This window comes from Syngnathus leptorhynchus, chromosome 22, assembly GCF_054491065.1.
Source record: "Syngnathus leptorhynchus isolate UIUO chromosome 22, UIUO_Slep, whole genome shotgun sequence".
Taxonomy (NCBI): Eukaryota; Metazoa; Chordata; class Actinopteri; order Syngnathiformes; family Syngnathidae; genus Syngnathus; species Syngnathus leptorhynchus.
The window spans coordinates 320,106-346,520 of record NC_141216.1 but is presented as its reverse complement, the minus strand read 5'-3'; the positions used below and the strand labels follow the sequence as shown (position 1 = coordinate 346,520).

At 61.2% G+C, this 26,415-nt stretch overlaps 8 protein-coding genes across 29 annotated transcripts; 3 read left to right on the top strand and 5 right to left on the bottom strand.

Annotated features, from left to right (window-relative positions):
• The first annotated feature begins 18 nt into the window (after positions 1-18).
• On the top strand, positions 19-9,715 carry LOC147039038 (SRC kinase signaling inhibitor 1-like). Of its 8 annotated transcripts, none has more exons than XM_085903300.1 (19): positions 19-169; positions 586-744; positions 1,909-2,075; positions 3,777-3,969; positions 4,157-4,286; positions 4,369-4,549; positions 4,795-5,609; positions 5,680-5,769; positions 5,928-5,968; positions 6,135-6,158; positions 6,328-6,491; positions 6,595-6,770; positions 6,861-6,994; positions 7,088-7,235; positions 7,300-7,489; positions 7,558-7,831; positions 7,926-8,020; positions 8,122-8,235; positions 8,314-9,711. In XM_085903300.1, the coding sequence occupies exons 1-19, from the start codon at positions 139-141 to the stop codon at positions 8,413-8,415; spliced, it is 3,228 nt and encodes a 1,075-aa protein (XP_085759426.1). In that variant the 5' UTR covers positions 19-138; the 3' UTR covers positions 8,416-9,711. The 8 variants fall into 8 exon arrangements, 7 of the variants coding, with proteins under 7 accessions (XP_085759426.1, XP_085759428.1, XP_085759423.1 ...); XM_085903302.1 differs by having other exon boundaries at positions 586-715; positions 4,804-5,609; positions 7,896-8,020; positions 8,314-9,709; XM_085903297.1 differs by having other exon boundaries at positions 7,896-8,020; positions 8,314-9,709.
• ccr10 (chemokine (C-C motif) receptor 10) lies at positions 9,145-11,752 on the bottom strand. The gene has a single exon (XM_085904598.1). It carries the CDS (start codon positions 10,114-10,116, stop codon positions 9,145-9,147), a length of 972 nt encoding a protein of 323 aa, XP_085760724.1. The 5' UTR covers positions 10,117-11,752.
• Positions 9,797-19,505, top strand: LOC147039033 (receptor activity-modifying protein 1-like). 2 transcript variants are annotated; one of them, XM_085903331.1, is made up of 9 exons: positions 9,807-10,968; positions 11,034-11,102; positions 11,170-11,223; positions 11,397-11,498; positions 11,612-11,768; positions 12,121-16,847; positions 17,014-17,242; positions 17,375-17,470; positions 19,124-19,505. In XM_085903331.1, exons 1-6 carry the CDS (start codon positions 10,932-10,934, stop codon positions 12,380-12,382), a joined length of 681 nt encoding a protein of 226 aa, XP_085759457.1. In that variant the 5' UTR covers positions 9,807-10,931; the 3' UTR covers positions 12,383-16,847; positions 17,014-17,242; positions 17,375-17,470; positions 19,124-19,505. The 2 variants fall into 2 exon arrangements, with proteins under 2 accessions (XP_085759458.1, XP_085759457.1); XM_085903332.1 differs by lacking the exon at positions 11,034-11,102 and having other exon boundaries at positions 9,797-10,968.
• Positions 12,188-13,937, bottom strand: LOC147039036 (C-X-C chemokine receptor type 1-like). The gene has a single exon (XM_085903330.1). The coding sequence runs from the start codon at positions 13,685-13,687 to the stop codon at positions 12,602-12,604; it is 1,086 nt and encodes a 361-aa protein (XP_085759456.1). The 5' UTR covers positions 13,688-13,937; the 3' UTR covers positions 12,188-12,601.
• Positions 14,068-15,322, bottom strand: LOC147039035 (DELTA-stichotoxin-Hcr4a-like). The gene is made up of 3 exons (XM_085903338.1): positions 15,152-15,322; positions 14,647-14,776; positions 14,068-14,529 (listed from the first exon to the last, which is right to left on the bottom strand). Exons 2-3 carry the CDS (start codon positions 14,745-14,747, stop codon positions 14,103-14,105), a joined length of 528 nt encoding a protein of 175 aa, XP_085759464.1. The 5' UTR covers positions 14,748-14,776; positions 15,152-15,322; the 3' UTR covers positions 14,068-14,102.
• Positions 15,940-16,856, bottom strand: LOC147039034 (DELTA-sagatoxin-Srs1a-like). Its single transcript, XM_085903337.1, has 3 exons — positions 16,661-16,856; positions 16,490-16,599; positions 15,940-16,425 (listed from the first exon to the last, which is right to left on the bottom strand). Exons 2-3 carry the CDS (start codon positions 16,591-16,593, stop codon positions 15,999-16,001), a joined length of 531 nt encoding a protein of 176 aa, XP_085759463.1. The 5' UTR covers positions 16,594-16,599; positions 16,661-16,856; the 3' UTR covers positions 15,940-15,998.
• Positions 17,652-21,190, bottom strand: plaub (plasminogen activator, urokinase b). Of its 5 annotated transcripts, none has more exons than XM_085903323.1 (11): positions 20,826-21,190; positions 20,674-20,743; positions 20,394-20,585; positions 20,056-20,227; positions 19,674-19,765; positions 19,538-19,591; positions 19,419-19,451; positions 19,140-19,335; positions 18,874-19,022; positions 18,515-18,810; positions 17,652-18,304 (listed from the first exon to the last, which is right to left on the bottom strand). In XM_085903323.1, the coding sequence occupies exons 1-11, from the start codon at positions 20,904-20,906 to the stop codon at positions 18,146-18,148; spliced, it is 1,494 nt and encodes a 497-aa protein (XP_085759449.1). In that variant the 5' UTR covers positions 20,907-21,190; the 3' UTR covers positions 17,652-18,145. The 5 variants fall into 5 exon arrangements, with proteins under 5 accessions (XP_085759449.1, XP_085759450.1, XP_085759453.1 ...); XM_085903324.1 differs by having other exon boundaries at positions 20,056-20,221; XM_085903327.1 differs by having other exon boundaries at positions 20,484-20,585.
• Positions 19,564-26,388, top strand: hid1b (HID1 domain containing b). 10 transcript variants are annotated; one of them, XM_085903306.1, is made up of 21 exons: positions 19,564-21,274; positions 21,354-21,413; positions 21,492-21,626; positions 22,083-22,232; positions 22,338-22,502; positions 22,570-22,701; positions 23,005-23,105; positions 23,180-23,284; positions 23,397-23,571; positions 23,854-23,910; positions 23,972-24,112; positions 24,195-24,285; positions 24,361-24,512; positions 24,582-24,660; positions 24,731-24,895; positions 24,968-25,165; positions 25,302-25,402; positions 25,544-25,618; positions 25,715-25,806; positions 26,029-26,187; positions 26,265-26,388. In XM_085903306.1, the coding sequence occupies exons 3-21, from the start codon at positions 21,561-21,563 to the stop codon at positions 26,326-26,328; spliced, it is 2,268 nt and encodes a 755-aa protein (XP_085759432.1). In that variant the 5' UTR covers positions 19,564-21,274; positions 21,354-21,413; positions 21,492-21,560; the 3' UTR covers positions 26,329-26,388. The 10 variants fall into 10 exon arrangements, 9 of the variants coding, with proteins under 9 accessions (XP_085759432.1, XP_085759434.1, XP_085759435.1 ...); XR_015063274.1 differs by having other exon boundaries at positions 21,354-21,626; positions 25,699-25,806; XM_085903308.1 differs by having other exon boundaries at positions 21,354-21,626; positions 23,397-23,556.
• Positions 26,389-26,415: the final 27 nt, after the last annotated feature.

Sequence of the window (26,415 nt, the reverse complement as noted above, 5' to 3'; positions counted from 1 at the left end):
AAGTGATCAGGTATTGATGAGATGCCCTTTGGTGGCTTACCTTGCTAACCGTATACTTTTGTCCATGTCGAGTGTGCGGCAAAAGGCCAACAGGAAGCCGCTCCCGCCGATGTCACCCACAAGCGTCGCCGCGATGACATGGCACCACTTTGGACGGGAGCGTGCGCAGGTGACGTTTGCTTTTCATCATTCATTTCTGCCCCACCAGCGTTTGAGCGCCTTGATTTCTACATTCAGACACACATGCATGCACTCACGGACACGCACGCACACACACAGGACACAGGGTCAGGCGCTTGCTTGTAAGCCTATGCGTCAGCCCGCACTCCTTCCTGCTCAAAGAAACAAAGCGAGGTACACACACACACACACACACACACACATCCAAATGTGGATAGTGAGTAGCCCACACGCAGACATACAGGGAAACGCACGCACAGCGCTATGCTCACTCGACTGTTGCCGAGATGAAAGTTGGTGCAGACGGGGTGTCGGCCCTTTAAGAGGCTGCGCAAGTGGGCGGTGGGTGAGGGGGGCATCCATAAAAGAAGACTTTATCCAACGTCCTCCGCTGTCATCCGCCAGCTTCGCAGACGTGCCGGCTCGCTGGAGCGGGGGCGCCGCACATCCGAGATGGCCGGACCGTGACAAGACCAGCGCTGAAGAGGAGGAGGAGGAGGCGACGTACTTGGAATGGGGAACTCGTCTTTCCCAGGCACGTAGACTCCGCCGCTGCCGCCGCAGGTAGCCTCAACTCTGCCACCCGCTCACATGCGCGCTCACGTGCGCGCCCGTGCCGTCCCTCGCTCGCTCGCCGCGGCGGGAACTCAGCCAGCGTCTCGCCCCGGGCCCCTCCCTCGGGTGCCAGCGAGCGCTCTGGTTCCTCACGCTCCCATTACGGCGGAATTGCCTTCGTAATAAGCGCCGTCCGGAAGTCGCCTATTAAAGACCGCTGGCATCGCAGCACTTGCAAATTAGAGCCCGACGTAGACGAGCCCAAGCCGTTTTGCCAGAGAGCAGGAAGAACAGAAGAACGAACGCCTAGGTGTTGTACAGGCGGCGTGACGGCGAGCCGGCTATAAAGTCAGCTGCCGACCAATCCGGAATCCCTTTCGACGAGCAATTTTGCCACGTCCAGTTTGGGCAAATTGACGCCATTTTAAAGTCAACCGCCACCTAGTGAACCAAAGTGTCATTACACGCAACATCAAGGAGGGTTCGTGGCACAAGAAAACCTGCCTTAATAGCACAACTTGCGCCGGTTGCTTTGTAGCCCGTAAATGAGGCACAGCACCACGGAAGTGCCAAAAGTTGCAGCTCAAAACGCCGCGCCGCGGCTCTCGTGACGCAAATTGCCCAAAGTCCCTTCCGCAAACCAGCCCGTCAGGGAGCGAATCTGTGGGAAGCTGCGGGAGCGCTGCGACATTGTCCGAAGCGGCGAGGAAGCGACGTCGCTGCTGGAGGGGCAGGGGGGGCTCGCTGGGGGCACATGTGCGGCGCCCAGATAGCGGAGGAAAAGTGGAGCGAGAGAGAAAAGCCCTTCATTCTGCGCCAGAGAGGATTAAAGAGGAGGAGGCGGTGGCGGCGGCGCGGGGGGGAAGGCGCAGCTCACCAGACACCAAGCATGCCAGCTCTGCTCTGCTCACTCCTCCATGTGATGGCCTTTTGGCGCCACGGCCGCGCTTTCCACATTGGCCAGACACCAATGTGTCGGCGTGACACGATTGGCTCGCTGGAAGGCGTATCGGCAGCACGCGACGCCAGGTGGGCGTGACCCGCTTGACAGATTCGAGCGGTGACAGCACAGCCGTTCCACGGTTGACGTCACGCCGGGCCCGACGCGCCGTGACGGCGCCGCCAGCCCGTTCACGCTCGGCCTCTGACGGCGCCCTTTGGCCTCCCGCGCAGGTCGAGAGAAGAGAAAGAATCCCATGATCTCCGCCAGTGATGCTGAATTCCCGCCGGCCGGATCTCGGGGGGGCCGGCGCTCCATTGCCTCCCCGTCAACGCCGTCCTCGCCGAAGGGGCCTCGCGACGCGGTCGACAGCCCGGAGGCCCTACGCGGAAGAGGACAGGTATGCCCGTCGTGAGGCCGGCCCGCCTGCCCACCCGGACGTTTGCTTTTTGAGCGCCACACGTATTGGCGACTAACAGCCAGGTGATGTCATCAAGAGTTGCACGCTTGGCATTGTACCATGTGCAAATGTGTGATTAAATTGCCGATAGAGGTTGTACAGAGCGGGCGGGCGCACTCCCGTGTGCCGCCTCTGTAAGGGCGTGAGAAACTAGCCGTCGCTGCTACGTCATTGATGTGATTTGATTGGCGTCATTGCACGTCTGTCTTGCGTGATTGGCAAAATGGGATTGGCGTTGCCTGTTTAGAGGCGGGAGAGGCTGAGAGACGGTGAAAGCGAGCCAGCGAGGAGCAAGGGAAGGAGAGGGGAGGGGAGCACGATGCGGATCGCCTCGGAGGCGCCGCCGCTGTCGTAGCGACGAGGCGTTTGGTCATGGGAAAGCCGCAGCGGGCGTCTCTGGGAGGGAAAATGGAGCGCCAGGGGGGCGAAGAGCGAGGAGGAGTAATGCGCTTGCTAACCACGGTAACCGTCTCCACTCGTCAGGGGAAAGGATGCTGGTGTCGTGCCTGTAAACACGCTGCATGTGCGGCCAGGAACCAGAGTGCGCGAGCGCGCGCGCGGGAGAGCGTGTGCGCGAGCGCGCGGGAGAGTGTGTGCGTGAGCGCGCGGGAGAGCGTGTGCGCGAGCGCTGCCGCACTGGCAGCCTGCTGAGTGAGGGAGGACTGAATGTGTTTGGCTGCAGAGGGAGGGAAGGGTGTGTGCGAGCAAAGACGGCCGCTTGTGCTGCCCAGAGGTCACTTCCTGCCGCGCCAGAAGCGGCAACAACGGGCCAATCGCTTTGCCATGGAAATCAGCTGAGGTCCGATGGTGGGGCGGCCGCCGCTGTTTTTTTTTTTTTCCCCTTAGTACCGCTAGCTTGTTGGAACTTGAAAACAAACGCATGTCAATCGGCCGACGTGACTCGGTCCGGGCCTCCCTTTTGCCTGGCCATCTGCGGCGCCCGATGGATGACTTTGTGTTGTTCTTGTTCCTCAGCCGCAAGCTAACTACTGGAGCTTCAAGGTCAGCACTCGTCTTTCTTTCCTTCTTTCATTCTTTCTCTCGCTCTCTCCCGCCATCGTAAGCTCAACATCAGCTTCATCGCACTTTGGCTGCCGCACGGGAGCAAAAACAGCAAAGCTCAATAGCCAAATTCCACATGAAGATGTGCAAAAGTTCTGGTCCTTTTGCTCCCTCCCAAGTCAAAGCTGCCAGTTTTGGGGCGCTTGAGCATTGTCAAAACAACAGGATCATGATCAAAGGATTGACCTTTGACCTGAAATGTCCCATCCCATTCCAACATCAAGCGTGCCGCCTTCAAACATGAAATTGTGCGTCTGTGTGCGTGCGTGCGTGGGTGCGGCGGCCGCATCCAAATTGCGCCGCAGCTGCCCGCCTGCCTCGGAATGACAAACGCTTGACAAGGACTGAGTGACGCTAAACCTTCGCTCGGCTGCCGTTGTCATGGTGACAGCTCTATGCTGTCGTGCGATGTCAAGCAGTGACATTTGTGTGTGTGCGTGCGCGTGTGTCTCTCTCGACCCGTCAGAAGTATCTGGCGCCACGAGTCCATTTGTCTGTCCGTCCGTCTTTGGGAGTAGACCAGGAGAGAATGCATTGAGTGACGTCTAACTCGCCCATTGTTTGTGGCGTGTGCGGCAGAGTCGGACACCGCGCCCCGGCGGCCCGAGCCCACCGCCGGCAGCCAGCAGAGGCTCCTCGCCGCCGTTCGCCGAGCACCGGGGCGCCATGTCGGACAGCGAGCTTCCCGCCGCCTTTTGCCGCACAAGCAGACTGCGACAGAGTCTCCCGCTGGCCCGATCCTCGGCCAGCCAGTCCAAGCCGCACGCGCCAGGTGAGCGGCCTGGCCCCGGCCTGGCCCCGGCCTGGCCCCGGCCTGGCCCCGGCCTGGCCCCGGCCTGGCCCCGGCCTGGCCCCGGCCTGGCCCCGGCCTGGCCCCGGCCTGGCCCCGGCCTGGCCCCGGCCTGGCCTTCATCTCCTTCTTCCATCCTTGCTGTCCTTCTCCCTTTCCTTTCTGGCAGGCATGCTGTTCCTGCAGCTGGGCGAGGAGACTCGGCGGGTGCACCTGACGCACGAGTTGAGCAGCCTAGACACCCTGCGAGCACTCATTGTGCACATGTTCCCTCAGCGGCTCAGCATGGCCACGCTCAGGTATAGCGGGTGGGCGGGAAACAACATCCGCCGGCTCAGCTCGGCAACGACGGGGTGAGCCTCGGGTCCTGGCGCTTTTCAGGTCTCCCAGCACGGCTCTGCTCATCAAGGACGAGAATCGCAATGTCTTCTACGAGCTGGAAGACCCGCGCGACGTCCAAGACCGCTGCGTCATCAAAATCTACTGCAAAGAGCCCGTCTATGGGACCTACCCGGGCCAGCGCCGCAACTCGCCCTTGCAGCTGGCCAACGGAGAGATCAGGGTGAGCGACAGTGGAACCAAAGCCTGCCTGCCTGCCTGCCTGCCTGCCTGCCTGCCTGCCTGCCTGCCTGCCTGCCTGCCTGCCTGCCTGCCTGCCTGCCTGCCTGCCTGCCTGCCTGCCTGCCTGCCTGCCTGCCTGCCTGCCTGCCTGCCTGCCTGCCTGCCTGCCTGCCTGCCTGCCTGCCTCCCTCCCTCCCTTCCTTCCTTCCTTCCTCCATCTAAGAGGCTCGCTGTGTGTTGTGTGAGTCCCTCCAGCGCGAGATGATGTACACCCCCCAGGACTCTCCCCCCAGCCGGCGCCTGGGCGCGGCGGCGGCGCCCGTGTCCTCCTCGCAGCATCGCTCCGCCTCGTCCTCGCCGCCTCAGGGCTTGCGGACGCGGCTTCTGTACGGCGGCGGCCGCCCCACCTCCTACGCCGGTCCGGCGGCCCACCACCACGGCGTGCCGCTGGCCCACCACTCGCCCCACCTGCCGCCGCCCTCGCCGTCCTTTGGCACCTCCCCCAGCGCCATCCTGGAGCGTCGCGATGTGAAGCCGGACAACGAGGCGGGCGGGCACCGCGGCGTGATGCTTTTGCGGGCTGACGAACGCGGGGGGGGCGGCATCTACGTGGAGCCCTATTCTGTGGGCGGCGAGGCCCGCTTAGGGCTGACTGGGGCGCCGCCTTCGCCACTTACCGGCCGGAGTGACCCGTACGGCTCCTTGTACCGGCGAGGAGCAGGCGGGACGGTGTGTTCCCTGATGGATGGCGGCGGTGGCGGCCTATACAGAGCTGGTGGCGGCGGCGCCCTTTACAACGACACCTACGCGTCGTCGTCCATGTTGGGCCTGCGAGTTGCGCCGCCCTCCTCGCCGCAGAAAATTGCAGACGCGCGTGAGGCCTACGCCAGCACACTGCCCTCCCGCGGCTCCCCCGCCAGGGCAGAGCGGCGCCGCGACTCTGTGATGTCATCCGTGGGCGCCGACAGTCCGGAGGTTCGGGGGCTGACCTCGGAGCAGCTGTGCCTATTGGCAGCGGGAGACGGCGGGGGCGGAGTCCGAGGAGATGAGAGTGAGACCAGGTGAGGTGGCTGAAACCTTGAGGGGCTCAGGATGAGGATGATGATCGTGATGATGTGTGTGTATGTGAAGGGAGCGGATGGAGGTGATGGAGAAGCAGATTGCCAGTCTGACGGGTCTGCTGCAGCGAGTCCTCAGCAGGGCGCCCCAAGACCACAGTCCGTAAGACATGCTCTCCCACATCCACGCTTCCTTGTTGTACGAGCGTGCATCTGAACGTACGTGTGTGTGCGTGTGCGCTTGCGAGCGAGTCCAGAGCCAAGCGGCCGGAGACCACGGCCTTCTGGTCAAACCTGGCTTCCTTTTCTGCTTTGTGTTAGGGACAAAATGGAGTCACCCAGCGACGGCTCAGGCACAGATCGTAAGTAAAGTCGAGGGGAACCGCTGGCATGTAGCCATGGGTGGCTAGCTTGCCGCTGCTGATTGCCTACTGCTAGCTTGCTTCTCCATGCTAACGTGCAGCGCACCTCCTCTTTGCTGACTGCTGCTCGCATGTACGTAACTGCTGATCATGCTTCTTGTTCTAGCTGGACCTGCTAAACAAAAGAAAGGTACATATCAAAGGTCAAGTCTGTGGAATGTGCTGCGTGCGTGCGTGCCTGTCCGTCCGTCCGTCACGTGATGACATGATGCAATGTGCATGAATCTGAAATATTGGTCAGTGGGCTGCCACTTGTGGCGTCCGTCTAGTAAAGAAAGGCTCTTCTTGATTTGTCGCAGCCGTGACCCCGTGCGGCCCCCTGGCGCTGATGCCGCCGCCGCTCCCGCCCGCAGCCAGCCAGCCGCTGACTGTGTCCCGCTTGCAGATGCATCGCCACCTAATGGGCCTGCAGCAGAGCACCAATACGCTGCGCACGCAACTCTCGCAGCTGCGCGACATGCAGGTGTGTGTACAGGTGGCTGAGTCGCCGTTGAGGGCGTGCCATTGCGTCTTGCTATTAAAGTGGCTGTGCCTGTCTGCCTCCCTGCCTGCCTGCCTGCGCTCAGCTGGAGAATCAGGATTGTGTGTTGGCGCTGCTGAGGAAGACAGAGGCGGAGCTTAGTGTGCTGATGCAGGACGCTGCGCGCGCTCAAGAGGATCCCCTACAGCGGCAGCGCCTTCTAGTGGAGGAGGAGCGCCTCAAGTATCTCAACCAGGAGGAGACGCTCGTGCACAAGTTGCAGTCAGTACAGCTCCCTTCCTTCTGTCCAATCTCGCGGCCTCCCTTCCTTGGCGATGTTGACCTTTGCGGCCGACCGTGCGTGCCCGCCAGCGACCTGGAGAGGTGGGTGGAGGAGCTGCAGCAGAACGTGGCGAGCGCGGCCGGGCTCCCGCTGAACCAGCGGGACTTCAGACAGAAAATGCAGGAGCTCAAAACGCTGGCCGACAAGCTGGGCAGCCTCAAGAGTGAGTACTGGAAAACCGAGGGCACATACTTGACAAATACTGCGTGAATCATCCTGCCATGTCTTCTTCCTCCTCTGGGCCGGGCCGGGCCAGGCCAGTTCCCGGGCCTGCAGAGCAAGATGCGTGTGGTGCTGCGCGTAGAGGTGGAGGCGGTCAAGTTCCTGAAGGAGGAGCCTCATCGACTGGATGCGCTGCTGCAGCGCTGCAACAACGTCGGCGACACCCTAGGCGCGCTTCGTAGGTAAGGCCCACTTTTAACGCCTTGACATGTGCTCGCTCGCTCCCTCCCTCTCTCTCTCTGTCAGGCAGGCCAGCGAGAAGGAACAGCAGGAAGAGGCGGGCGGCGGGCCGTCGCAAACGAGCTCTGCCCTCAGCCTGACGGAGAGCGATGGCCGGACGGCGCTTTGCGGCGCCGCCGAGCCTCCGCTCAGCTTCCGAAGTCGCGTCGGGGCTGAGAAGATTCTGAACGCGCACGTGTCGGCCGATGTCACGCTGGTGAGTCGACTGCTCGCGTCTTCCAGCTGACCAGATGATGGTGACCACGCGTCTCTCGCCCACATCAGGCGGCGGAGCGCGACTGGGCCGAGAGGCGCGCCAGCCTGACGCAGTTCAGCGCTCAGGACATCAACCGGCTGCTGGAGGAGACGCAGGCCGAGCTCCTGAAGGCCATCCCCGACCTAGACTTGGCCGCCAAGACCGTCACCAAACCGGCCGTGCCCCCCAAACCGCAGATGGCCGCAGCCGGCGATCTGCAGCCGCCGGGCAAGGTGCAGCTGGCGGCGCAGAAACTCAACAGCATGGAGGCGGCGGCGACGGCCACCTCCCAGCGAGGCTCAGGTAGGGAGGGATGGAGGGAGCCAACGAACTGCAAATTCCATTGAATGTTTGCGCGCGTTGACAGTGGACGCGGGCGTGTCCCGGTGCCGCGCAGACAAGCCGGCCAAGTCTCCGCCACCGCCTCCGCCGCCTCGCCGGAGCTTCCCGTTGCCGCTCGGCGCCAGCCGCGATGACGGCAAGAGCAGCAAGGTGATCCACGGGGCGTCGCTTGCCCGCCACGGGTTGCCGCAGGTCATCGTGCACTGCCCACCTTTGGGTGACGGCGTTGTGTGTCTGTGCCGCATTGAAAGATGGAGGACGGCGAGGCGCCCGTGGCTCTGCTCAGGCCAAGGCGGCCCGCTCCCTCGGACGCAGCCCGCCCCGCCTCCACGCCGCCCGGGGGCCTTGGAGACGAGCAGAAAGAGGTAGAGCCCGCCCGCCGTTTGTTCCCTTTGCGTCCTTTTCCCAAGCTAGCTTTAGCTTTAACGTGTGTGACTTGGCAGGTGCCGGGCGGGTCGACGGTGGCGGCTCGCCTCAAACATTTGGAGTCCAAAGAGGAAGTGCGATCCTTGGCGGGAGGCCAGCAGCAGGTATTCCACTTCTAGAGGCCTGCCGCAAGACGGAAGCCGGTTGGCCTCCTTCCTTCCTCCTCCTCCTCCCCCCCCTCCCCCTCCCCTTCTAATGTGCAATAAGCCACTTGCCGCCTGTACTTTGAAAAAAAAAGCACTCAGTGGAATTACTGAGCGAGGAAGGACCCCGCAAGCGCAAAGGATCCCTATCGGCCATTTCCCCCTGGCTCGCTCACTCGTTTCCAATCATTTGCATGACAATTCATTTGTGATCACGCCACGTGGGCCAACACCAAGGACCCCCCCCCCTCCCCTGAACCCCCTGGACTCGCGGCGTGGTGATTTAGAGTGTAGAACGTGCCCGTGTTGTGCTCCCCAAAAGACAATTGCCATCTATGTTTTCTACTTGTTTTCTATTTTTATACGCATCGAGTGTGTCGATTATTTTGACGGCGGTGGACCGTGTCCCGCCCCCGTGGGCCATTTTTGAGCTGTTCCCCGGCATGGCGTCCATCCATCGATGTTGTCGATCATCTCAGTTGGTGGCATGCATGGCAAAGTGTAGACAAAGTGCACGCGGACGACTTGTCATCCTAATGAAAATGCAAATGTCAAGTGGGTCCCGTCCCCGTTGTGTGTGTACGGCTGGATTAATTTTAGAAAGCCGGCGAGAATGCGCGTCGGCAGATTGCAGCCCGCCACCGCAATTGGAGAAACACACGTGACAATGCAGGCAAGCCGCTTGACTTTAATCAAGTGAGCGCGCTAACAAACGGACCGAGGCACGGCACGTGGGCGTGGGATTACAGCCCGGAGGCGGAGGAGCCGCAGCGCATCTTGGCGGAAGCGCTGGCCTGCCAGGACGTAGACGATGGGATTGAGGCAGCAGCGGGCGTACGCCAGGCTGCGTGTGACGTACTCCAGCAGCGGGGCGCAAAGGGGCTGCGCCATCTTGACGCACAGCACCGCGCTGTGGGGCAGCTGGAAGAGCAGGAAGAGCGCCACCAGCGCCGCCATCAGCTTCAAGGTGCGCTGACGCCGCCAGCCGCCAAAGGCCCCGCCCCCTGCCGCCCACAGGACTCGAGCGATGCCGCCGTAGCACGCCGCCATCACCAGGAAGGACAGGGAGAAGACGCCCACGGCGATGCCGGCGGCGGCCTTTTTGACGCGGGCGTCGGCCAGCATGCCGCAGTAGGCGGCGCCCCCAGAGCCCGCCACGCCCGAGAAGAGGACCTCAGGCAGGCTAAGGAGCAGCGCCGCCAGCCAGACCGCCGCCGCCGTCACCGCCGGCCGAGCGCGCCGGCGCCGCGCCGGGACCACGACCAGGTAGCGGTCGGCGGCGATGCACGCCAGGAGCAGCAGGCCTCCGTACGTGTTGACGGCATAGATGGCGCGCACCGCCTTGCACGCCGGCGCCGAGAAGATCCAGCCCACGTTGGTGTCGGCCGCCTGCAAGGGCAGCGTCAGCAGCAGCAGCAGATCGGCCAGCGCCAGCTGGAACAGGAGGGCGTCGGTGGCCGAGCGCCGGCGCCCGGCCGCAAAGGTGGCCACGGCCAGAAGGTTCCCCGCCACGCCCGACAGGAAGAAGGCGGCAAAGAGACACGTCTGGAACACCTTGATGGCGGCCTCCTGCTCGCCCGCTTCGCACCAGTCGTCCTCCGTCCCCTGCCAATCCTCCAGCGACCAGTTGGCATAGTCGCTAAAGTCCGAGGCGTGGTCGCCGAGGCCCGACGACATCTCGCCCGCGGCAAAATAAACGAGAGCAGCCCCAAAGCTCGTCTCGTCTTGCAGTGGCAGAAACCTGGGACCGGAGAAGGAATGCGCTTGGCGTGTCCCGCCGAGCGATCAGTTCCACAATGGCCAAAGCGAGAGTGAGGAGCGAGGGTGCCGCGTCAAGCGTGTTGGCGCAAAGTGCCTCCTCCTGACCTCGATTGCACATTCAGCCAATCGGGATACGAGCGTCGCTCGCGGCTGACCTCTGACCTCCCCGTGTCGCCGAGGCCGGGAGGTCGCCACGCCCGGCGGCAAAGCCACTTTTGCTTTGCTTTGCTTTGCTTTGCGCTTGTGACCCATTGCGGCTCAACCGCAAGCTTTTGCAAAGCCGTCTTGGAGCGTGAGGCCGGGGAGGCCACGCTTCCTGCTGCCGTTGCTGACACGCCCTGGGCCGTGTCATGTGCGTGTCTGCCAGCCACTTAATGAGGGAGGGCAGGGGCAGGGCGGAAATCCCTAAAGAGGTTCTCAGGCTCTCTGAGTGGCAACAGGAAGTTGTTGTTGGCGCCTGCGCCCGCACTGACGCCGCTTTGTCGGCCACACGTCAACCTCTGTGTTGTTTTTCTTCTTGGGCTGCCATCCCCACGCGTGCTCGCTCCTTTGTACTCGCGCCATTAGCTGCACTTAAGTCAGTCAAAACATGTCACGCAAGCATGCACGCACGCACTGTCGGACACAAACGCGTAGCGTGGAGCAGAGAGGGCGGAGCCAGACGCCGCCCCTTCCCTCCCAGTTGACCAGTATTCCCCCCATGGACAGTCTCCAGAAGACTTTGCATCAAGATGGGGTGGTCGCCGCTGGTGGTGCTTGTCATCACGGGTAAGTAGGCCGCCGCCGCCGCCATTCCCCTGGTCGTCATGTTTGGCGTCTTGTCGTGTTTGCAGCTTTGCTGAGCGTGCGCACGCGCCAGCAGATGCAAGTCCAGCCGACTGAGCAAAGTGCCCTGGAACAAAGTAAGATTGTCTCCTTTTTTTTCCCCCCTCGGTCTGATTGGCATTGTCACAATGTCGCTCCTCGCAGCCACCGTCCAGAACCTTCCGGAAGCATCCACCGACCGCTACGACGCCAATGTTTGTGAGTGCCCGCAAGTCTGCGGTTGCGACCGGGCGACGGACTTGAGAGTCCTCGCATTGGCAGTGGTGGTGGTGGCGGCAGTCTTGATGCTTTTGCCTTTGGCCTTGCCATCACATTAGCGCCTTTGGCCTTTCCATCTTAATGCTTTGTTTTTGTTCTTTTGGGGGGTGCAGACGCGCCCGAGGCACAAGAGGAAAGAGAGAGCCTGTCGGAAGAGCAGCTGATTCGAGTCCATGACGAACTTGAGAAGGAAACCTTCATCGCTGAAAATGACGGTTCGTTTGCAACAAAGTCATAAAGTCACACCAGCTCTATTGTCTGTTTGGCTCATTCTGTGTGCGCGTGTTTGCACGACTGCGTGTGTATGCGCGTGCACGCACGCACGCAGAGAGCTTTCAGGAAGTGGAGGACTCTGAGCCGCTCGGCGACGCTTGTCGCGCTGATGACTTGGCAGAGTTGAGCGCGGTCGTCTGCACTTCGCCCTTTGAGCAGCAGATGGCGTCGTTGGAGGCGGACGCGCGCTGCGTGCTGGACCGTGTCATCGGGTATGGAAAAAAATGCTGTTGAATGCGCCGATGAAGGCCGTGTCGCGCCGCGCCACGCTGTGATTTGCACGGGGCGGACCGGCCTGGACCGGCCTGGACCGGCCTGGACCGGCCTGGACCGGCCTGGACCGGCCTGGACCGGCCTGGACCGGCCTGGACCGGCCTGGACCGGCCTGGACCGGCCTGGACCGGCCTGGACCGGCCTGGACGATTGCAGCGAGTGGGCAGTCAGTTTGAATTGCCGCCGCCCAGGTCCGCGCCATCCGAATCCCCGCGTGCTCGCTTGCGGCTGCTTCGGAACTCGCTCGGGTGGTGACGAAGGCTAGAGGCGTGACTTTGATGTCGCCCGCAGCCCCTACAACCAGCTGAGCGTGTGCCTGGAGAGCCTGTCCCACTGGTGCGGCTGCTTCTACCCCAACGGCGCCGTCCACTCGGCTTTCCTGCGCGTCCACTCGGCCTTCTTCGGTCGCTGCCGGCCCCGGTCCCCGGAGCGGCAGCTGGAGGACGCGCCCCGCCTCCTGGTGCTCTGTCTCACGCTGGCGCCCGTCGCCCTGGTCCCGCTGCTGGTCTACGCTGCGGCCCGGTGCCGACCGATGACCGCCAGGAGCCAATGAAAAAAAATATATATATATGATTTGCAATTGGCTTTGGTGAGTGACTTTTAATTGGACACTTTTGATCAGCGGTGGTGGTGGTAATGGTGGTGGCGGCGGCTTGCCGTCTGGGGCGGTCGTTTTTGACATTGGGACGCTCTTATGTGGCCTTTGGTTTTCAAGTGAGTGCTCAGAAAAGCTCGATGGGATCCATTGTTTTATTGCCGAGACGATTTCCTGTCACGCCACGGCGCCCTGCCCCTCGGACGTCTGCGACGTGGACCTGCTGAACTTGGAACCCGACGGGCGCTCTTGTCGGGCCTTGGCGCAAAGAAGGGCTTTGGCGTTCCGGCGGAACCTCTCGCCCACAAAGGCGTAGAGGAGCGGGTTGATGGCGCAGTGCAGCAGCGCGAGGCCGTTGCTGAGGACCAGCGCGGCGCTGACCGAACGCCGCACCCCGCAGTCGAAGGCCGCCGGGTGGGCTCTCAGCAGCGTGTCGGCCATCATGGCCAGGTGGTACGGCGTCCAGCACAGCAGGAAAGCCGCCACCACGGCCGTGATGACCCGCATGGCGCGGTGCTTGTGGAAGCCCCGCGTGCGCAGCAGCCGCGCCACCGTCACGCCGTAGCAGGCCAGCATGACGCCCAGCGGCAGCAGGAAGCCCAAAAGGTGGCGCAGGGTGCGCGTGGCCACCCTCCAGGCCGAGGCGCTGCCCACGTCGAAGCTCTCTGCGCAGACCATCCGGCGCTGCCGCGGATTGGGCCTGGCCGCCTCGTTGAAGAGCGCCGGCAGCGCCAGGGCGGCGCCCAGCGCCCACACGGCGCCGCACGCCAGCCGGCCGCACCTCCTCCGCGAGCGCCCCGCCACCCGCTCGGCCCGCACGATGACCAGGTAACGATCGACGCTGATGCAGGCCAGGAACAGCACGCTGGTGTAGAAGTTGGCCTCGAAGATCAGGCTGAGCGCTTTGCAGGCGCCGTCGCCAAAGATCCAGCCGTCGGCCGCCGCCGCCGCCCAGAAGGGGACGGTCAGTGCCATCAGGCCGTCGGCCGCCGTCAGGTGGAAGAGGAACACATCGGAGGAGGTCAGCGAGCGCCGGCCCCGCGCCATCACCAGCGCCACCAGGAGGTTTCCGGGGACGGCCAACAGGAAGACGGCGGCCAGCAGCGCGCACAGCGCCGCCGCCGTGGCCCGACCCGGCGGACGCGCTCGGCAGGAAAGCGTGTCGGGGTCGGCCACCCACACGGAAAGGTTGCTCCATGGGCCGAGCGAGATGTTGGCCGCGTCCAAGTAATCGCCGTAATCGAAGGGCACGATGATGGACATGGCTGTGTGGGAAACGGGACACGTCAATGGGACTTGACGAGGGCGAGCCGAGCCGAGCGGGAAGTGGCCAGTCAGGCTTTGGCAAATGACAGCAATTGGCCCAAAGAACAGAGAAGAAAGCAGCTTGGAATGTTTTGTTGGCCACCTTTTGGCATTTGCGTCAAATGGTGCCAAAAGCAAGCCCAGCGGGCGCCACTCACCTGCTGACGGGTGGCCTGGAGACCGAAGACAAAGGCGGAACTCAGCGCTCTTGCCTCCAGCGTCAGGCCTGTCCCAATTTCCTGTTGCAAGGCAGCAGCGCTTCCTCCTCGGAGAGCCGCCCACTTCCTGAGCTTCTCTTCCAAACGAGAAGTTGACCCCCGACAAAAGAACGCAAACGCTTTTGTTCAGGCTTGCTTTATTTGAGCGCTGCACTTCATTGGCGGAAGTGCAAGTCCCACAGCTCCACCTTCATAATGGCCTTGCCCATGGGCGACATGGTGACCTTGACGTCCATCTTGCCGCTCTCGTAGTTCAGGCCGCAGCCGTTGGCCTTCTGGCGCACGAAGCCCTTCTGCTCTTTGGCTTCGTACATCTCCTCGTAGAGCTTCTTGTCGGTCTCGCGCTCCTTGGGGAACACGCCCACCGCCACCCAGTTCTTGTAGAAGGTGTAGTCGTAGGGCACGGAGAACATGATGGCCAGCTTGGCCACGGCCGCCCCGCCCTCGAAGATTTCGTAGGTGAGCACGCCCACCGCGCCCGAGGTGGCCGCGTCCGTCTTGTTGAAGTTGCACACTTCGGTGTGCATGGACCGCACGGTGGGCTGCGGGGGACTATGGCAGTCGCCGTTCTCCATGTGCACCCTGTCGAGACACGGGGGGTGGGAAGGAGGGTTAGGGAGGGAGGGAGGGAGCCAGGGGGGAGCGGGCTGGAGCCTTTGTGCGTGGATTTGGGGCCGCTCGCGCCGGCCGACGTCTTACCGGGGGTGCCTGAGGACAAAGCCGCCGGTCAGGTTGCTGATCTCGATGGTCACGTTTCTGCGGCTCTCCTGGTTGGCCGACAAAGCCTCGGCGGACTCCATGGACGACCTCTGAACAAGACCTACGTATACTGTCAAAAAGCAAATTCATTTTGCAGCAGCCACCTCCAAAATCCATGCAGCTTTTTGGCCCAACCCCCAAAACGGGTTTAGCCTGTTCCGCCGCCACCCGTGCCAAACTGTCAAATGGACCCAATTGCAACACGCTCTGCCCGTCCGGCCCTACGTTGGCAGAAAATGAAGCGAGAGACCCCGAGCCAAGCGGCGGTCCGGTGAAAGTCCCTCCCTCCCGCCCTCGCTCCCCTCCCTCCCGCCCTCGCTCCCCTCCCCACCCAGCACTTCACAAGCGCCACATGCGAAAGTCAATGGAGGGTTTGTCATTCATCGCACGCCAAGAGAGAAACTTTGAGAGGGATGAGCTGCCCGACCTCGTCTCTCTTGCTTACCTGGAAGGAGGACAGCACGGGGGCTGGCTGGCTGGCTGGCTGGCTGGCTGGCTGGCTGGCTGGCTGGCTGGCTGGCTGGCTGGCTGGCTGGCTGGCTGGCTGGCTGGCTGGCTGGCTGGCTGGCTGGCTGGCTGGCTGGCTGGCTGGCTGGGCTCAAGTGGCGAGCGCAAGGCTCGCCGTCATCGCTGCGTTCTCCACCGCCTGTGGGCGGGGCCGTCTCCGCCCGCCCACCGGCGGGGCGCGGTCAGACCAAATCTGGCACGCACCCAGACGGGCTTTTGTCTTGGTGGACGGGCGAGCCGGTCGGACCGTCGTAGTCGACGTTTGCCGGCTTTGGCACGACGACCGGACGGTCGACATTCCTTGCCTCGGCGCACCTGCTCTGCCGCACCAAGGGGCGTGACTCCCTCATTCCGTGTCTATTGTGCGTCGAGGTGACCTGTTGTATTAGGCGTGCTATTTTCCAAGCCGTGGGAAAGGCCGAGAGGCGGGCTGACGGTCGGGGAGGCTGCCGCCGGCCGACTGAGCATGCGTGGAAGGAATGCTCCTTTTGGCTTTCATGTATGCTCGCACGCTGGGCGTGTGTTGAAGGCATGTTTAGTTTGAATTTCCCGGATGTGTGTGCTGAGGCGCTTTCAACGCCGTGTCTCATGTCTGACGCAAGTTCGGAGCGCGCTTACCATCTAGCGTACGTCACAGCTTTAGCATCTTGTGCGTTGGAAGGTTCGGAACACGACCGTTTCCGCGGGTGTTTGACGCGTGACGGAAGAAAAGAGGCGGAGCTTGGCTTGGGGTGCTGACCAGGCGGCGCTTTTTATTGAAGTTGCGCAATACCACGCCACGCCCCTCAGAGCCCACTGTCGTGGATCTCCAGCTTGAGGATGGCGCGGCCTTCGTCGGACATGCAGGCTTCCAGGTCCACTACGCGGCCGCGGTACTCCACGCCCGAGCCGTCAGCCCGATGGCGCTTGAAGTTGCTCTCGTCCTTGGACTCGTACATGATCTCGTAGAGCTTGCGGTCGGTGGCTGTGGTCTTGGGGAACACGCCGACGCTCACCCAGTTCTTGTAGAAGGTGTAGTCGAAGGGCACAGAGAACATGACGGCTACCATTTCGGTGCATTCCTTCTTGTGCATTTGGAAGAGCTCGTAGGTGAACACGCCTACGGCGCCCGAGGCCGTCTTGTCGTCCTTGGTGAAGGAGCACACCTCTCCGCGGCCCACGCGCACCGTGGGCTGCGGCGGGCTGTAGGGGAACCCGCTCTCCATGTGCACCCTGCCACGATGACACACAGCGTCAAGGAAAGCGGCCGGCCTGATGCGGTCGCTTTGCCGCTTACTTGGGGTTGTGGAGGCAGAACGCCGAGGTCAGGTTGAGGACCTCCACGGTGCAGTTGCGGTTTGTGGTCAGGTGCATGGCGTGTGACTCGGCCGTCTCGGGCATGCTGGCCTAAAACAAATCACGTTCACCGTCGGCGGTGGCAGGACTTGGCCTGCGCGCATTTACTCACTTTGGTCGGGGTCACGCGGCGACAATGGCGAAGAGCAAAGACGACTCGAGTCCCTCAGTGAGCGACAGGCTGCAAAGTCTGGCAAAAGCTGCCCGGCGTTTGGCGTGGAGACGAGCCGGAGGGAGGACACGCCCTCGGACGCGCCTAGACCGGCCGGGAAAGGAAAGATTCCAAACTTCCCAGACAGGTTTGTCCAACCCAACTGCTTATCTAAGTCCACGTCTGTATGTTTAAGTTCATCCAGTAGCGTCAGCCCCGCCCAAAAATTGTAACGTGCATTTTAATCTGAGATTTTTTTTATTATATTCTTTAATAATTATTATCCATTATTCTCATGTTCTTTCGAAAATCAGAGGGCTGAACTCATTCAAGAAAGTTGCAAATGGAAGCCGGCCATTTTGCAGTGACCCACTTTGGCCACCGGGGGGCAGTATATAGTAAGGCACACCTGCTCGCGGAACGACTGATTGCCATTCCACGTGGAAGCTCAAGGGTGAGACCGACCGAGAGTCGCGTGTTGTCTTCTAGGGCGTTTTTGGAGCACCTCGCCCACCGCCGGCCAAACCAGGTTAGGTGACTTAGGTGAGTTGGATTAAAGGTCTAGGGAAAAAAGTCCCAATTCTTCTTGAAACGTCTGCACCTCTGTGGAGGAGGTCACACCACATGCTGACGTCTGCTTGTATGTCGTTTGCATGCATGCATGTGAACCTCCAGCGGGTCTCGAACGTCCACTGGCTCCTTGTCAACGCTTCCGAGCACAAGGCTGCCCTCTGGTGGACAATGCCAGCTACTTCTCGTCCATTTTTGACGGTGAGTGGGTGGGTGAGTGAGTGGTTGAGCGGGCGGGCCGGCGAGCGAGCGAGCCAAACTGTTTCTTCGTTAACATCGCGAGCGAATGCTTGCATATCGGCCGGCGGTGAGCCTCTTTTTCGACCGCCTGGCCCCCAAGCCGCAGTAGGAAAATGAATAAGGCTGGCTCAAGTCACTCCGTTCATTGGAAAAAGCCATCAAAAGCCAAGTGCTGTGCCGCGATTGACCACACCAAAGGTTTCACAACTTTTACTTCAACCTTTGAATCACCACAGTATTGTCAGTAAAGTTGCTCTTGACTTTGGGATGAAAACAATATCACACTCAATCTAATGAACAGAACAAAAAGTGAAGTCTTACAATATATCAGACTTTGAAAGCAATTGAAATGGGGTGGTGTTTGTTCTTCAAGGGGTCCGTGCAGGATCCTCCCCAAATCAACTTCTCCGGGTAGCTCAACGGGTGTGCTCCGTGAGCAGCGTCCGCGTGTGTGTGCCGCCATCTTCAGGTTAAGCACCGAACTGCACGCCAATTTGTCTGTCCTCTCGTTGGGCTATCGGACGCTAATTCTCGAAACAATAGGCGGAGAGAGCGAGCACACTTTGGAGTGGTAAATCGCTTGAAAAACGGAGTCATGTAGAGTTGGAGCAATTTGAGGCGTCGCTGCCTCGGTGGTCAAACGCCGGCGTGCTGGCGGATCCATTGTCTGTAGTTGCGCACTTTGGCGTAGACTCCGGGCCGGCGCTCGCGGGCGCAGCCTTCGCCCCAGCTGACCACGCCCACCACCACGAAACGCCCGTCCACTTGGCACGCCAGAGGACCGCCCGAGTCTCCCTGAACGCAAACGGGTCAGAGTTGGTCCCGTGTGCAAATAGGGCATTGGGGTCTTAAGGAATTAATTTCAACGTTTGAGCGCAAAAGGCAGGCAGGCAAAGTAAGTCCCAGCCAGTTTCGAATCTGCAATCCGCGCTGGCACGTCAGCGATCCCAGCCACAAAAACGCCCGGACAAAGCGCTACGCTGCATGCCGGCCGGGCGCTCTCACCTCGCAGGCGTCCTGCGTCCAGTCTTCCCGGCCGGCGCACAACATGTTGCCCGTGATCCGGTCCCCATAGTAATCGGCGGCGGCGCACACGCCGGCGTCCAGCAGGTTGACGTGCGCCTGCCGCACGAGCTGCGAGTGGTACCACAGGCCGTGCTTCTCTTTGCCAAAGCCGGCAATCTGGCACGGGAAGCCAGCGGCGAGGCCGCCGCGGCCCTCGGCGGGCAGGCACACCTGGCGCACGCCGGCGCTCTCCCGGGCGCAGCGGCCGTTTGCTTTGGGCGTCAGCTTGAGCAGCGCTGCACGAGCACACGCACGTCTTGAATTGGCACCGGACTTTCTGTGACCGAGCGGAGGCTCACCCAGGTCGTTGTCGTAATTGCCTCGCTCGTTGTCAAAGTCGGGGTGCAGGATGATGTTGTCCACGCGGAAGATCTGCTCCTGGGGCTCGCTCCGGTTGAGGGCGCTCTTCCCCAGCGCCACCAGGAAGCGCCGCTCGTTGGCGCGAGCCCTGTCGCCGAAGCAAATGGCCACCTGAGGGCTTTCTTCCCTTTTGCTCCATGCAATGAAGCAAATGGGCACCTGATGGCTTTTTTTCTCCCTTTTGCTCAGGAAGCGTGCGGCCTACCCGTCGGGGAAGCAGTGAGCGGCGCTGAGGACCCAGCAGGGGGCGATCAAGCTGCCCCCGCAGCGGAAGACCCTCTCTTTGGACCTGCCGCGCCACAGGATGGCGGCTAGCCACGGCTGCGACTCCACCGGCGCCGCCGCCCCGCCCACGATGCGCATCTGCTTGCGGCGCGAACGACGCCCGCACGTGGCCCACGCTGGCAATGGAAAGAAAGGGGCGCGCGGATCAGGGCGCGCGCGTTCGTCGTCACACCTGGCGCAGGAGTTTTGCGCAGCTTACCGGACGGGGTGCTCCGCGGGGGCAGAGTGTTTGCTGGCAACACAACAACGCGAGCCGGCCAGCCGTCACGCGGGGATCCGTGAATGAGAAAAGATGGGGGGGGGGGGGGGGGGTCTTACCTGCACGTGTGGTGCGGGGGGCCTCGGTGGGCGGCGTCAACACCAAGGGTGGCACTATAGGGGAGCGCCGAGGTGTTTTCACTCTAAGACTTTGCCAGTGGCGCTCCAGCCCACTCAAAGGACGACGAGGACTTACGCGAGGCGCATGAAGGAACGTGGCAATATTCCCAAGTCAACCGCTGCTCCTTCCACACGTGGCACCACGGGCGGCGCTTGAAGCGCACGTTCCTGATGGAGGCGCCGATTAGTAGGGTTGCGCGTCTTGCATGTTAGCGGCATCAGCGCGCGAGACAGCGTCTTGTTTCGCTGCCGTCCTTCTAGAGCAGGGCCGTGCTAGCCGAAAGATTGGACATTTTGCCTGGCACATGGCACGCCGTGGCACATGCTGAGTGGCACACGCTGAGTGGCACACGAGGGCCCACAGCATCCGTTAAATAAAGCATTCCGTTCACGTTGAAACCTAGTCCTCGGGTTGCCCCACCCTGCCCTGCCCCGCCCAGCCCTGTTTGGCGGAGGACCTGCAGTAATTGTGTCTCCCGCCGTCCACGTCCAAGCTCAGGTAGCGTCGCCTGGTGTCGGCGTCCCAGCGCTCGCACGGGCGACCGCTCTCCGATTGGGACCGGAAGCCTCGGTAGTAAAGCCCCACGCCCTCGTAGCAGTCGGCGCCGGAAGCCGCCGGGAAAGCTGTCGCTGAGACAGACGCCGCCACGTTAGACACTCAATTGGCATCCGGGCGCATTCGCCCAAAGTCAAACACGGGAAAGCGGAGCACTGCGGCAGCCAATGTGGTGCGCTGCGGTTGGGTTGGGTTCGGTTTGGCTCGGCTCGGTTCGGTTCCTGTCGGTGCAGTACGCACGCGCTCGCCTGTTATTGCAGCGATGGCAGCCCGAGCCCTTCTGGCCGCCGTTATCGAGACGAGGTCCTGGACCCTCCTTGGCCTTCTCACCCGTCTGGCAGAAGGTTCCCTCAAAAGCGTCGGTACACAAGCAGAACATGTGTCGGCCCGTCGTCAGGCTGGGGACGGACGTTCCTCCGTTCAGGCAGATTCCTGCCGACGGATGGCAGCACGCCGCGCTTAACCGCAACCCGTTCCTGCTCCGACGCGTCCCGACTTGACGACGGACGGCACGGCTCACCTGAGCTCCACGACGACGACAAAAGCGTTTGCCTCCGCGGCCGTCTTCTCTCTCGCTCGGAGCCCCCGGCCTGAAAGAGAGAGGAAAAAAACGGACTTTCGGTACCAGCCGGGCCACGGGCGGCGAGAACGAGGGACACGTCGGACGCTTACGTCGGCGCCCCCTGCTGATGAGGAGCAAAAGGCAGAGGCCAAGAGGACCAACGCCACAGCACGCTGCATGGCGACCTCCATCAATATCCACTCGAGGTTTGGGCGGGGACGCCGGAGGCAGTTGCGCTACGCACAGATGCAAGCACGCGTATTGGAGCACGCAGGTGCAGGCACACTCTCTCCATGTTCACCCCTTTCTGGGCCCCCCGCTGAGACTGTTCATGTGACGTCACTGCGCTCCTCTTAAATGATAAACACTGAAAAGATTTGAATCACGTGACGGCTTGTCGAAGTGTTTATGGCGGTGGCACAACTTAACAAGCGTCCACCGGATGAGAGTGAAGAAAAAAAAGAAAAAAAATCGATCCCGGAAGTTTTCCGGCCGAGTTCCTGCTCGAAGCAGCGGTGCTGCCTTCGAGGACGGTCGTAACTGGGATACTTTTCTGAAGGTAAACACCTCAGATGTCATTTACGTATGTACATGTACATTTCAAAATATATGACCTTTATTTCTCTACATGTAAACAGAGTTGACTCAAAGAAATTGGGGGAAAAAAACGTTCATTGGCGCGATAAGACACGAGAAGGGTGAGCAGCTGGGGGCCGCGGTTCCTCCACATCGTCGTCTATTGTCCGAGCGGGCCCTGAACGCCGCCTTGTGATCAGCGGACACCTGCTGCCAGTCGCTGCTGCACGCCACCTGTAGTCGAACCGACACCACCGCCAGGACTAGACATGGGGAACGGCGACAGCAAACTTCACTTCAGGAAGGTTGTCATCCAACTCACCAGCACCACTCAGGTCAGAACCGGCGCGCTTCGTTCGGGTCGCTCACACGACGCCAACAGATGGCACGGCAATAGGTGTCGCGTCGACAAGCATGCCACGCGCATCAACACACTTTTCGTGGTGGCCAGCCGACCGACCGGCCGGCACTCGCATCAACACACTTTTCGGCCACGCGCAACAACTCACTTTTTGGGGCCAAGCGCAACAACTCACTTTTTGGGGCCACGCGCTTCACGACACGTGACTGAGCCGTGCCTGTCAAACGACACATTTGAGTGACAGCCAGTAAAGGTCTGTGCACTTGCGTTCATGGATCCTGATCAACACGCACGCAGTCGACAATGTTTTAGTCAGGTATTCATTTTTATTGACCTCCTTGTCGAAAAAGATAAAGTCTTTGAACAGCCGGATGGTCTGTGGACATTTTCCAGGCAGGCCCGCCCGCTAATGTTCTGTCTGTGCGCGTAGGCCGTGGAAGCCTCGGACGACGTCTTCTGGGAGCAGTTCTGGGCCGAGCCGTCCGTGTCGGTCCAGGACATCTTCGCCTCGGTTCCGGCGGCCGAGATCCGAGCGTTGAGGGAGGAGTCTCCGTCCAACCTGGCCACCTTGTGCTACAAGGTGCGACCCGCTTCGTCTCGCCATTGCTTTTCTTCAATCGCGACTGACAGTCGGTGGATATTTGCAAACGGCCGGCCGAGCTGACTTTACCGGGCGGGCCTTCAGGCGGTGGGGAAGTTGTCACGGGCGGCAGGGACCGGCTCCCGCTCGGAGCGAGAGCGTGTCTCGGTCCTGAACTGCGTCCGTCTGCTGACCCGCGTGCTGCCCTTCGTCTTGGAGGACGCCGACTGGCGAGGCTTCATGTGGGCCGGCCTGCCCGGCCGCAAGCAGGTGAGCTGACGCCCCCCCCCCCCCCAATAGACAGCCCTTTCTAGACCCCTAGTCACGCCTCCCGCAGCGTTGCCGGGACGACGGCGACGATGCCGAGCCCGATGGCGCTCGTCCCCTGGGCGAGTCGCTCCTCATGGCGGTGGGCGACCTTCTCTTCTGTCCCGACTTCACCGTCCAGGCTCCCAAACGTGACGGGCGGGTGAGTTAGCCGCAATGCATTGTGCAAACGTGGCCGTTTTGCTTGCCGTGGCTCGTTGTTGGTTTTGCGTTGGAGCCGACAGGGCGTGTTGTTTGCTAACACCACAAAAGTAGCGAATCTCATTAGCATCTTCAGTCGTCACTCAGTAAGGAGCAGCCTTGTTTGACTAGCGGGTGGAAGTGTGAGCTAATGCTCAAAATGCGCTTGAGTCGTTGCAGGCAAAATTTCTTGCGCAACTAGTAATAGGCGAGAGCCCTTGGCGTGGACGCCAAGTGCTAACGGCGCGCGCGATGCGGGCCGCAGGAAGTTGGCGCCGACGCGGTGGACAGCTGTGAGTTGATCTGGGAAGCGGGCGTGGGCTTCTCCCAATCGCCGCCGCTCAACTCCAGCCACGACAGCAACAGGTGAGCCAGGCCAACGCCCGCCCACCCGCTCGCTGGCGTTGGGCGTCAAGGCCTTTTGCTTTTGTGCCTTTGAGGACTGAGCTTCTCAAGCTGCTGCTGACGTGCTTCTCGGAGGTACTTTACCTGGAGCCCGCCCGCCGCAGCGCCGACCGCTGGCTGCTCTTCTTCGCCGCCAACAGGTGCGTTGCTCGCTCGCACACACACACACCACCAGTTTTCAGTACATTGTGTCGGCCGATTTAAGATGCGCGCTTGGCGTGCCCTCCCTCCTGCCTGCCCGCCCGCCCGCAGACACGCGCTCCCGCTGTTCACGTCGCTGCTGAATGTGGTGTGCGCCTACGAGCCTTGGGGATGGGGCTTCCCCTACGAGCACCTGCTGTTGCCGGACCGGCGCTGCCTGCTGGTGGAACAAGCGCTCCAGGTCCTCCTGGTGGCTCTGGAGCGCCCCGCGGTAAACGAGACGCACGTATGTGGCGGGCGGGCGGGCGTGCGGGCGTGCGGGCGTTCGGGGCTGGCCGTGTTGGGAACGGCTGCCTCGCGTGGGTGGCACAAGCCAAGCTGGAAAGGCGCATGCTTTTTGCCTTTGAGACTTCCAAAGGTCCTTTTGCTCGGAACCTGAGGCCCATTCCATATTTCTATCCGGACAAAAACGAAATATGGATTTGGCAAAGAGCGAAGGATTCCCAACACGGCCGATGTCGGACCCGAGCGTCAAAGGCGGGTTTGACACCGGCATCTGGCCTTGCAGTCAAGTGCTCCTGAGAACCAGTTTGTCAACTTCCTGTCCAGGATCCATCGAGAAGAGGTGAGGGAGGGAGGAGACGGGATTTTCTCCCTTGACTTTGCTCGCTCGCTCCTTGTTTCAGGACTTGGGCTTCATCCTGAAAGGTGTGAGCCGGCTCCTCAACAAACCTCTGGTGCAGACCTACCTGCCCAACTCCTCTAAGAAGATCATCTTCCACCAGGAACTACTCATCCTCTTGTGGAAACTGTGCCACTTCAACAAGGTGAGCCCCCTTCCGGACATATCCTTCTGACATGCCTCCAAACTACACTGAGGCTAACGCTCCGGCTCACGCGCTTGTGCAGAAATTCCTCTTCTTTGTGCTGAAGAGCAGCGACGTTCTGGACGTGCTGGTCCCCATCCTCTTCTTCCTCAACGAGGCTCGCGCCGATCCCGGTGAGCGGCCCGGACCGGTTCCGCTCCGCTCCGGGCGCCCCAGATTTGCATTTACGTGCGTGTTTTTTTTGGCAGCCGGCGCTGACCTGGTTCACATGGGAGTGTTGGTCCTGCTGCTGCTGAGCGGCGAGAGGAACTTTGGCGTGCGCCTCAACAAACCCTTCACGCTGCGTGTCCCCTTGGACGTGCCGGTCTTCAGCGGGACGCACGCCGACCTGCTGCTGGTGGTAACGGGCGGGTGGCGGAGAGGGGAGAGGGTCAAAGCGTCCCTCGACGCCTTGCCGTGTCCTCCGCAGATCTTTCACAGGATGATGACCTGCGGGAACCAGCGCCTGCAGCCGCTCTTCCACTGTCTGCTCACAGTCGTCGTCAACGGTGAGCAGTGTCTCTGAGGCCGTCGCCGACGTGTGTCCTCGACATCACGCGTCCCGCGCCTTTGTCCTAGTTTCTCCCTACCTGAAGACTTTGTCCATGGTGTCGGCCAACAAGCTTGTGCACCTCTTGGAGATTTTCTCTCAGCCCTGGTTCCTCTTTTCGGCTCCCGACAACCACCGGCTGGTTTTCTTTCTGCTGGAGGTCTTCAACAACATCATCCAGTACCAGTTTGACGGTCAGCGCAGAGCCTCCCCGGCCGAGCCGAACCGAGCCCAACCCCCCCCCTGTGCCCCGGTCTCGCACGCAGGCAACAGCCACCTGGTGTACTCTCTGATCCGGAGGAGGAGCCTCTTCCAGCGGCTGGCCAACCTCAATCCGGACCCGGCGCCCATCCACGAGGCTCTGCTGCACAGGAAGAAGAAGAAGAAGAAGAGCGGCGGCGGCGGGGACTCGGATGAGCGCCTGCCCGGACCCCGATGGGACCTGACGGATCTACGCGGCGCCCGTATGGCAAAGTTTTTCTACTTGATAAGGAGGCTGGCCCTCACCAAAGCACGGAGGCAATATGGCCCATTTAGATGAGTGCTATGAAGGATTTAGAAAAAAAAAAATGCTCAAACGGCTCGTGACCTCTCTCGCAGAGATCGCCACCGAAAGGTCTCACGTCGGTCATGACGGTGCGGTTGTTTTGGTCGTCGCCGCACTGGGCGACATGGAGTCCAACTCGGAGAGAGACGGCGAGGTAAGCGACGACTGGATAGTCCCAAGAAAATGGGTGACTAAGTGTGCTTATCTGGAGAGCGAGCGAGTGAGCGAGCAACAGAACTGTGGCAAAGAGCCTCATTCCAGCACAGCCTCGGGATTGGCCAATGTCTTCTTGCAGCAGGGCAGCACGCAGACGGAGAGCCGAGCGGCCGGCCAGCTCCCCTCGTCGTCCTGGAGCGCCACCCGGGACTGGGTCGGTCCGCCTCGCCCCGCGTTCACCCAAAGTCAACGGTTTCAAATAGACGAGCCGCGCATCTGACGAAAAGCAAAAAGATTTGTGATTTTTCAGGTGTTGTCGTGGAAGTCCAAGCTTCCGCTGCAGACCATCATGCGACTTCTGCAGGTTCTGGTCCCTCAGGTGGAGAAGATCTGCATCGACAAGTGAGGCCACCCGCTTGCGGCTTTGCTGCCATTTCAGTCTTCTTTCTTTGCCTTCGCATTTTGCTTTTATAGAAAGAAAGGCGCACATTTCAACCTGTCCACAAGATGGCGCCAAAGTTCTACTTTTGTTAAGCGGTGAATTCTGAACATGGGTGAATGGACTTGTAAACATTTCCATTGGCAGCAAACTGTCGTCGTTGTTATCATCTTCTTTGCGCTCAGGGCTCTGACGGACGAACGTGAAATCCTCAAATTCCTCCAGCACGGGACCCTAGTGGGCCTGCTCCCCGTGCCGCACCCCATCCTGATCCGCAAGTACCAAGCGAACGCCGTCACGGCTTGGTGGCTGCACACCTACACGTGGGGCGTGGTCTACTTGCGGTGAGTCGTTGACCGCGGCGCGGATGCGAACGCCGTCCGTCTGGGTCGGTCTCACTTGTGTTTTCCGGTCGCCGTAGCAACCTGGATCCTCCCATCTGGTACGACACCGACATCAGACTCTTTGAAATCCAAAGGATTTAAGAGCGCATCTTTGTTCAAAAAGTCTTGAAATAAAACCGCCTGGCGCTCCCTCCCCAGAAATGGGACGTTGTGATTTTTTTTTGGGGG

Bases quoted from the DNA above. Each gene is read 5' to 3' on its own strand.
- LOC147039038 (XM_085903296.1), top strand. From the start codon at position 139: ATGGCACCACTTTGGACGGGAGCGTGCGCAG. The intron at 170-585 runs GTGACGTTTGCT...GTCATCCGCCAG, and splicing joins TTGGACGGGAGCGTGCGCAG to CTTCGCAGACGTGCCGGCTC. The intron at 7,490-7,557 runs GTGAGTCGACTG...CGCCCACATCAG, and splicing joins TGTCGGCCGATGTCACGCTG to GCGGCGGAGCGCGACTGGGC.
- ccr10 (XM_085904598.1), bottom strand. From the start codon at position 10,116: ATGTCGTCGGGCCTCGGCGACCACGCCTCGGACTTTAGCGACTATGCC.
- LOC147039033 (XM_085903331.1), top strand. From the start codon at position 10,932: ATGGGGTGGTCGCCGCTGGTGGTGCTTGTCATCACGG. The intron at 10,969-11,033 runs GTAAGTAGGCCG...TCGTGTTTGCAG, and splicing joins GGTGGTGCTTGTCATCACGG to CTTTGCTGAGCGTGCGCACG. The intron at 11,103-11,169 runs GTAAGATTGTCT...CGCTCCTCGCAG, and splicing joins GCAAAGTGCCCTGGAACAAA to CCACCGTCCAGAACCTTCCG.
- LOC147039036 (XM_085903330.1), bottom strand. From the start codon at position 13,687: ATGTCCATCATCGTGCCCTTCGATTACGGCGATTACTTGGACGCGGCC.
- LOC147039035 (XM_085903338.1), bottom strand. From the start codon at position 14,747: ATGGAGTCCGCCGAGGCTTTGTCGGCCAACCAGGAGAGCCGCAGAAAC. The intron at 14,530-14,646 runs GTAAGACGTCGG...GTGTCTCGACAG, and splicing joins TTTGTCCTCAGGCACCCCCG to GGTGCACATGGAGAACGGCG.
- LOC147039034 (XM_085903337.1), bottom strand. From the start codon at position 16,593: ATGCCCGAGACGGCCGAGTCACACGCCATGCACCTGACCACAAACCGC. The intron at 16,426-16,489 runs GTAAGCGGCAAA...TCATCGTGGCAG, and splicing joins TTCTGCCTCCACAACCCCAA to GGTGCACATGGAGAGCGGGT.
- plaub (XM_085903323.1), bottom strand. From the start codon at position 20,906: ATGGAGGTCGCCATGCAGCGTGCTGTGGCGTTGGTCCTCTTGGCCTCT. The intron at 20,228-20,393 runs GTGCGTACTGCA...CGTCTGTCTCAG, and splicing joins CTGCAATAACAGGCGAGCGC to CGACAGCTTTCCCGGCGGCT. The intron at 18,305-18,514 runs GTGAGAGCGCCC...GTTTGCGTTCAG, and splicing joins GGACGCAGGACGCCTGCGAG to GGAGACTCGGGCGGTCCTCT.
- hid1b (XM_085903306.1), top strand. From the start codon at position 21,561: ATGGGGAACGGCGACAGCAAACTTCACTTCAGGAAGGTTGTCATCCAA. The intron at 24,113-24,194 runs GTGAGCCCCCTT...GCGCTTGTGCAG, and splicing joins AACTGTGCCACTTCAACAAG to AAATTCCTCTTCTTTGTGCT. The intron at 24,896-24,967 runs GTCAGCGCAGAG...TCTCGCACGCAG, and splicing joins CATCCAGTACCAGTTTGACG to GCAACAGCCACCTGGTGTAC.